The sequence below is a fragment of the Rhinolophus sinicus genome, linkage group LG02 (genome assembly GCF_036562045.2).
Source record: "Rhinolophus sinicus isolate RSC01 linkage group LG02, ASM3656204v1, whole genome shotgun sequence".
In the NCBI taxonomy this organism is placed as follows: domain Eukaryota; kingdom Metazoa; phylum Chordata; class Mammalia; order Chiroptera; family Rhinolophidae; genus Rhinolophus; species Rhinolophus sinicus.
This window is the reverse complement of record NC_133752.1, coordinates 68,797,292-68,804,934: the sequence shown is the minus strand read 5'-3', so window position 1 is coordinate 68,804,934 and position 7,643 is coordinate 68,797,292. Positions and strand designations below refer to the sequence as shown.

General features: G+C 45.0%; 1 protein-coding gene across 4 annotated transcripts in view; it reads right to left on the bottom strand.

Moving 5' to 3' along the window:
• Positions 1-7,643, bottom strand: part of HOPX (HOP homeobox) — a 28,812-nt gene continuing 21,169 nt past the window's right edge. For all 4 annotated transcript variants that reach the window (XM_019740139.2, XM_019740143.2, XM_019740140.2 and 1 more), the window contains exons 2-3: positions 7,161-7,317; positions 1-814 (exon numbers count right to left, since the gene is read on the bottom strand). In XM_019740139.2, the coding sequence (XP_019595698.1) occupies positions 737-814; positions 7,161-7,304 (222 nt within the window). In that variant the 5' untranslated portion in view covers positions 7,305-7,317 and the 3' untranslated portion in view covers positions 1-736. The remainder of the gene's footprint in view (positions 815-7,160; positions 7,318-7,643) is intronic.

The following is a 7,643-nucleotide window of genomic DNA, read 5'->3' as shown; positions in this document are numbered from 1 at the left end:
TACATTTTCAACAAAAAGTTAAGGTTTTATTTAGAATATCATTTTAGAGACAAAAAGCAGTTTGTTTTGTTTAGCAAAATAAATTTATCAAATGCATTTAAATAAGGTAAATTCAAGACTTCTGTGGATGTTTTTCTTGGTTTCTTGCTTTTCTGTCTTGTCACTTGCAGTTTCTACCTTCTAACCTAACTGGATTCTTTCTAAGTTAACACAGCTTTAATCCAAGAAATTACTTTATGAAATCTGAATGACTCAAATATTCATCTGTATTCTCATTCAACCTCAATGTATTAAATGAAACACAAGGAAAACAAGTTAGAGAAGTAGATTCAGAAAGAAGTGTGTCTCCCGCTTGGTCAGGCTCTCTTTTCAACAGTTGCTTTGCCTGCTCTGAAATGGATGTTGAAAGTAAATTGTTATCGGGAGGTGATGATCAAAAGCAGACTTCAGTGGTTTTCACACTATCTGTCATTAAGACCCAAAGGGAAATACAAGTCACACCACTTCCTTAGCCAAGCCACTGCTTTACACAGAAGCTGCATGTAGCTTCATATTGTTATTTTCATTAGTTATGTACATTAAAAAAATACAACATTGTGTTAAATAGCAGGACAGCTAACAATGGAATATACAACACTGAACTGAAAACAAAACAAAACAAAATAGCTTGGTTAAGCTGAGGTGAGAAACAGCAGATGGTCTTCATGGAGCGAAGCCACCAATGCCCACCATCTCCTTAGTCAGTAACGGATCTGCATTCTGAGGGTAGTCCTTCCGACTTCCGCCACTGGGCCAGGCGCTGCTTAAACCATTTCTGGAGGAGGGAAAGGTGCAAAATTACCTGCCACATACTGAAAAAAAACAAAAAGTCCATTCTCTTCGGAAAGGTAGTCTCTGTGGCCCAAATGGAAAGGAGGAGAGCAAGGAGTGTATCCAGGGGGATGGTTCTTCTCACTGTCACACTTAAATCTTTCCTGCCTCAGGACCTTTGCCCACGCTGTTTAGAATGTTCTGTCTTCATTCTTTATCTGATGATCTCCCTTTCATCCTCAGGCATCAGTATAAATAGAACCTTCTCAATGAAGACTTCTCTGACCATTTTATCTAAAGTAGGTTCTCCACTCATTTTAGTACTTTATTATCATCACAAGACTTTTAAAATCTGTAATTGTTTATTTGTGTATTCATCTTTTAATCTGCATTTCCCTCTGGAATATAAGATTCATGAAAGCAGTGACTGTATTCATGTTGTCATCCTTTCATCCTTAGCCCTTAGCACAGGGTTTAACAGTTAGAGTGTAATCAATGTTTACTAAATGAACAAATTGAAGCATCTCTTCAATGGCCCACATAGATCTCTATGCTGCTACATCTCATCAATGTGTGCTGATCTCACCAAGGACCTTCCTTACTCATCAGTAGTGCTTAGTAAGTATTTGTCGAATAAATGGAATGGATAACTGAGCGCTGGACAACCTCGAAGAACTCCATGAAATAGGCTAACTCAAATCTCTCCTGCTCCAGGGCGGCTGGGCAATGAGAGAAGATAAAGTGGGCCTACCAGTTTACTCAGAATTTTCTAGTTTTTTGTGACCCAAATATTTATACCTCACAAAAGTGACTATGGATTTAGGAAAGGCCCCAGATGGGATGTTTCTATACATGGTACCACGTGAGGGCTAAAATATTTTTATATGCTGAAAAGCAGTGGCTGCCTTTATTATGCTACTGCAGGGGTGGGGAACCATGCAAAGAGGAGATAGAGACTCATGCTGGGGAAAAGACTGGAGTATGGACCAAGTTCACCAGGAGGAAACTGGGATTTAAAAAAAGAAACAAACAACATCGAAGAAGGACTGGTGAGAAATAGAAGCAGCAAGCACCGATCCACATGGGATCGGATGAGTTAGAGGGCTCTATGAGAGGCTGGGATCTCCAGACTTTATTCTCCTTCTCACCTTTCACATATCATGGTATACATTGAGAATGATAATATTATGTTGGTGCAAAAGTAATTGCGGTTTATTTTCATGTCCCACTGGTATTACTGGGCAAGCTGCTTGGATAGGTGACCAGTGGGGGCTCCACAGTCCTGGGCCCTGCCAACGGGAAGCTCTATTGTATCTCATATTGTCTATGAGAACATGAGGAAGTCCATACAAATAGAGCACCAGTCAGCTCAACTGTAAATGAAGAGGTAATCTCAGGGGATCGCTATTGTCCCTTCTGGGTTTCCTAAAATTTACTTCTTTTAGGGGTAAGTAGATGAAGGGACAGAAAGGAAGCAGAAAGAGCACAGCTATGGGATGCCAGACCTGGGATGTGCTGATGGAGATGATGCGGTGAGAAATGTCTAGAGGGTTCTGACTTAGCATAGGTGGACACCCGCCCAGCTGCACATTTAACCTCAGAATAAATAGGCTGGGCTCTCGGGCCATGCTGGAGAAGATCTCATCTCTGCAGAGATCTAGGGAGCTGAAAGGCAGTTCATCCTAAACCCAAGATCAGAAGAAAGAGTGAGGAGCACAGGAGGAGTGCTTCTAAGGATCGAGTCCTCTGGAGCTAGAAGGGAGTGAGGCCTCAGGGCAGTTTAGGGCTCTGTAGCAATGCTAGGCTGGTTGCACAGCGTGGGACCACACCTGCAACTCGCCCTAAATGTACAACAGAATTTACACCCTGAAATGCCACACACAGCTGTCAAGATCAGCTGTCTTACACACCTTTGTACTGCAGGGTAGCAGCAGAGAAAAGTACTCTAAAGCCAGGGGCAGCAGAATACCCTTGAGGAAGCCTTCTTTTTGGGGGTTGCTCTCCAGGTGCCATGTTTCATTCCTGGGGATCATTATCCGTAAGGGGAAGAGAGAGCTCACCCCGGTGGCTTTAACCAAAGTTCTACTGCTAACGGTGGACGCCATTTTCTTCTGTAATCCGTGTGTGTGTCTCACTAACTCTGAAATCTGGTGTGAGAGCAGCATGGCTCCAATTTCATTAATGAGGTAGCTCTGTTGGGGGGAGTGGGCGGTTCAAGGCTACAAGTCTGATTCAATAGGATTTCCAGTTAGTAGAGCTGAATAAAGGACAGAGTTTTAAAGACTGACTAATTAAAACTTGGAGGAAAAAAGTCTCATTTTCTATCAGGATTCATTTAAGACAAAGTGATTGAGCTGGCCTCATTCAGAAGAGCCACCCACATCTTTACACTAGTAATGAAGCAGAATATTAACGTACAGTTACTGAACATAACTTTAGCAAGGACCACATTTGTGAACTGGTGAATTGGCACCCAAATGCTTAACAAATTGAATCCTAGCACTGGGGGATGGAACGAGGTTCAAGAAAAGCTCGATTATTTTCTGAAGATACCTATTTTAAATCAACTATGTATATAATAATTTAGCAAACCAGTTGCTGTCCAACAAAACCTGGTAAACACCTTGCTTGCTTTTTTCCCCTCTACTGCTGAATCTTATCACATCTCACATCAATACTAATTTTCCACCTGGCTTTATCTGTCTCTTTTTTGTTTCAGTCATCCCCTGGGAAAGACATTCATTCCTCGCTTGCTTATAAATGAATGCCCTCGTTACCCTCACCCATTGATGGAGATTTGTTTACTTCGAGTGAACAGATGATAATTAGACACTGTGATGGAGAGGGGTTAAGGCAAAATAACATTGTTCCTGTCCTTTTCTCTAGTAACTAACATTTCATTCTTTTCAGGAGGAGACCTTTAGAGGTCTTTATTCCACAGATAAAACATCCAACAACTAAAACCACTGAGTTCTGGGAATAGTCCCAGGACATGAGAGGAGATAAAAACACTGGAAACTTCTCTAAGCACCAACGCCAGCTACACTGGGCTTGAATTCATGATAGAAAATGCCAGATCATCTCAACCTCCCAAGGGGCTAATGAAAGAGCTTTCCCAGCCTCTTCTAACACTGACTTCAAAACCATAAAAGATACAGCGGTCAGTATTCTGTAAGGTTTATCTAATTTAATTGTGGGAGCTATCTAATTACTGTCATGAGAAAAACCCCTTCTAGGATCTCAGCATATGCAACTTAAAAGTTATTTCCACTGAGCACCCTTCACCTCACTCCAGTTCCTATAGGTGTCCTCCCCATAGCAGAGAACATTGTCCTACAGTGGGACAGTTATAAAGAAGTCATCAAAGCCCCCAGTCAGAGAAATTTTAGTCCCTCTTTCCCCTGCCAAAGTATCAGCAATGTGAATCAGCTCTAGTTTATTATCTCACAGGAACATCTCATGCTTATTTTTCTTGTACTAATGTATCAGTTGTTATGGAAAAATAAAGAATACTGGAGGAGGGGGGACGTTAGGGATGAGGGAATCAAGCATATGAAATACATATTATTTTGGTTACTTTTATCTGTGGAAAGGGAAAACTAATGAAGAATAGAAACAGGGGATATGCTGATACCAGACACTGCCTATATGGAGGCCCAGCACACCCTGGTTTCCCTGAGTTATTTAAAGGGTCCCTTTAAAGCCTTGTATACATGAAAATAATTTTATTTATGCCTCAAAGTTCATCATTGGGCATGACATCTCCAGAAGATACTTTCTTTTTTTTTTTTAAAGACACTTTTTAAAATGGAAGCGTTGTTTGAGAAAATTGAAGAAGAAACCATTCTCACCCACCACTGCACACTGGGGTGATGAGGGTTGGGAAAGGGTTGAAGGGGGCAGGAGGGTAGGGATGGAAAGTCAGAAGATGAGACTCAACCGAGTAAGGGGTGACAGAGGGTTACCTAGGAAGCTTCTTTCAATGAACTTGCTAAATGTTGCCCCTCTCTGTACTCTGGGGTCTCAGACACTTCCCTGTAGTCTATGCAGGAAGACTGAGAGGAAAGCCCAGCTGTGGCAGCCTCAGGGAGGAAGGAGGTATTGGCTTCAGGGCAGGAAAAGGAAGTCAGGGGCCCTGCTATGAGGCTGACTCACGCCCACACCCAGTCAGTTCAGGGTTGGGTCTACCATTTGTTCATTTGAGGAAGGTAGAAGAGGGGAAATAGGAGTAGCACAGCCTGGAGGTTGAGATGAACCTACTGGGCAGGGGTCTGAATTGGCTGATCTCAATCACAGAAAGAAGCAGCTGCCCTTTCTTTCTTCCTGCCCCTCGCTTGATTTCAATACTGTAATATAAGATGAATCTTGAGGAAAGATTGAATACAACCCAGGATGACTATCATGTAACGCATGGATTTTTTTCAAGAAAGCATATAACCTAAGTTGAATTTTCAGTCCTTTCCCCCCCATCCCACCCAGCTGTTCATTCTTCCTCTGTGGAGATAACACAGCATCCTGCTTAGGAGTCTGGATTGTGCCCAGACTTCCAGCGTTCAAATCCTAACTCTGCTACTTCTTAGTTGTGCTCTTGAGCAAGTTATTTAACCTTTCTGTGCCTCGGTTCCCGTATATGAACAATGGGACTAATAGTGCCAACCTCACAGTACTGTTGTGACTAATAAGTGAGTTAATACTTAAAGGGTGCCTGGAACACAATACCTGGCAAGTATTAGCCATGACAAAGGTCAACATAATTATGCTGCCTTACAGGTAAAGGAGTAATAGTAATTTACCACAGGAGAATCAGGGCGGAGAAGAGCTTAGCCCCTAGTTGGTTCTGTGCCCGCAATAAATCCACAGGCTTCTATTTATAAGATGACTAATTATTGTTTCTGTGATCACTCCTCTTTACTAAATATAGCGTGGGATTTTAAATGATAAAACTTTAGCAGGCTGCCTCCTCAGGGGGTTCCAAGAAATGAGTTGTAAGACTTGGATTACTGCAAATCACCTTCCATTAAGTTCTGGTGCTAGTTAACCCGACATCTGTTCCCTTTGCTAAAAACAGGTATGCTTGATTCTCTATTTGACCTAGCAACGAGAGCATTTTTTAAGGACAAGTTCTGGTTTAATTAGTAAAAAGCATTTTGGACTTGGAGCTGGGGGTCTTGGTTTGAGGATCCATGGGAGCAACCATTACAAACTTTTAAGCCTCAACTGAATATCACTCATGGTGAGGAGAGAACCAAGTGTTTAATGGTCTACACATTGGGAAGAATAAGAACGTCTCTGCTTTAGAGCTGAGACTAGAGATGTGAAGTACTTTGGGATACCAAGGGAGAGATGCTAGAGCAGTTCCAAGTAGTACTATCATGCATAACTAATTGTCTTTCCGTGACCCAAGGGAAAATATAAGTCAGAGTTTAGACAGGGTTTTAAAAAAAAGTCAGTTGGAGCAGCCAACAACTGCACCTGGAGGTTAATAATCATGGATAGTGTTGCATTCTTTACCCTAAACAATTTTCAGGATCTTATAGCTTTTAAAAACAGATAAATAAATCAATGCATTTAAGGGGACATCTGTGTCCACTCCCTTCAGCTGTCATGTCTGATGTCTACCTTCTTGGAAAACTCCAGAAAAAGACTCTAAACCTTAGAGCAGGGGGAAATTTAAAAAATCTGAACCAAATCTCCCTGGCTAATATATGCAATTTTAGCTCTGCTGCTAAAGGAAGCAGCAGTGTGAGGTAGTGGAAAGAGCATGCTTAACGACCCATGCCATCCGGGCAATTCCCTCCCGCTGGGCCTCAGTTTCCTCGTTTGCCAAACTTGAGGTCTGAATTTATAGTTGATCGCTAAGGTCCCCTCCAGCTCTGACATTCCCGCGAAGAATAGATCTGAGGACACTGGGCTCAGCACTTTTCAGGAAGGTTTTGCTCACAGCCCAAGGGAGAAACTGAGCCCGGGATCGCGAGGCAAGAGTGGGTCAGGGACGCTGCTCCCAACCCAGAGGGAGGAGACAGCGTTTACCCAGGGCTGTAGCGGACAGTGGGAAAACAAGAAGGAAGAAAGAACGTGAGGTTTCTACGCAGCTCTTGGGGGAGCCCCCGCGGACTGGGCATGGAGGGCCAGACCGGGCACCCATGGAGCCCCGAAGCTGGGGTGCAACGGAGGGAGAGATGCAGGGTCCTGGAATGCAGGCAGAAGCGATGAACGATCGGGAGAGGGCAGCGAGAGGCGGGAGGCGAGGGCGAGCGGGACCTCCACATTCGCGAGCTGGCCCCGGCGAGGGTGGGCGCGGCGGTCCCGGGGGCAGGGCTCGGGGCGCGCGGGGTGCGTGCGGGGCTCACCTGGGTCTCCTCCTCAGAAAGGCCGGCCTCGGCCGCGATGAGGCACAGCGTGGTGGGGTCCGGGTGCTTGTTGACCTTGTTGAAATTGTACTCCAGAATTTCCACCTGGTCCTGGGTGGGGCCGCTCGCGGTCTCCGCAGACATGGTCCCGGCGGGGCTGCGGGAAGGAGAAGCGGCTGCGGTGAGCAGGCGGAACGCAGGGAGGGACGCAGATCCGGGCGCGGCCCGGCGCCCTCGGCCCGCGGGGTGTCTGTCCCCTCCCGCAGTCGTGAGGCTGCGCGGGTCCCAGGAGGCTGCAGGCTGCGGCGGGACCTGCCCGGCAAATTTTACAGCGAGTTTCCTCCAGGCCCCCGATTTGGGGTGCTGGGAGGAAGATGACGCCGCGTGCCCTCCCAGCCCTAAGGCTCTAAGGAAGGAGTGGAGGAAGCGCTGCGAGATTTTGAAAAACCGCCGTCAAAGCTTCGTCCGGGGAGAAGGCTCTGC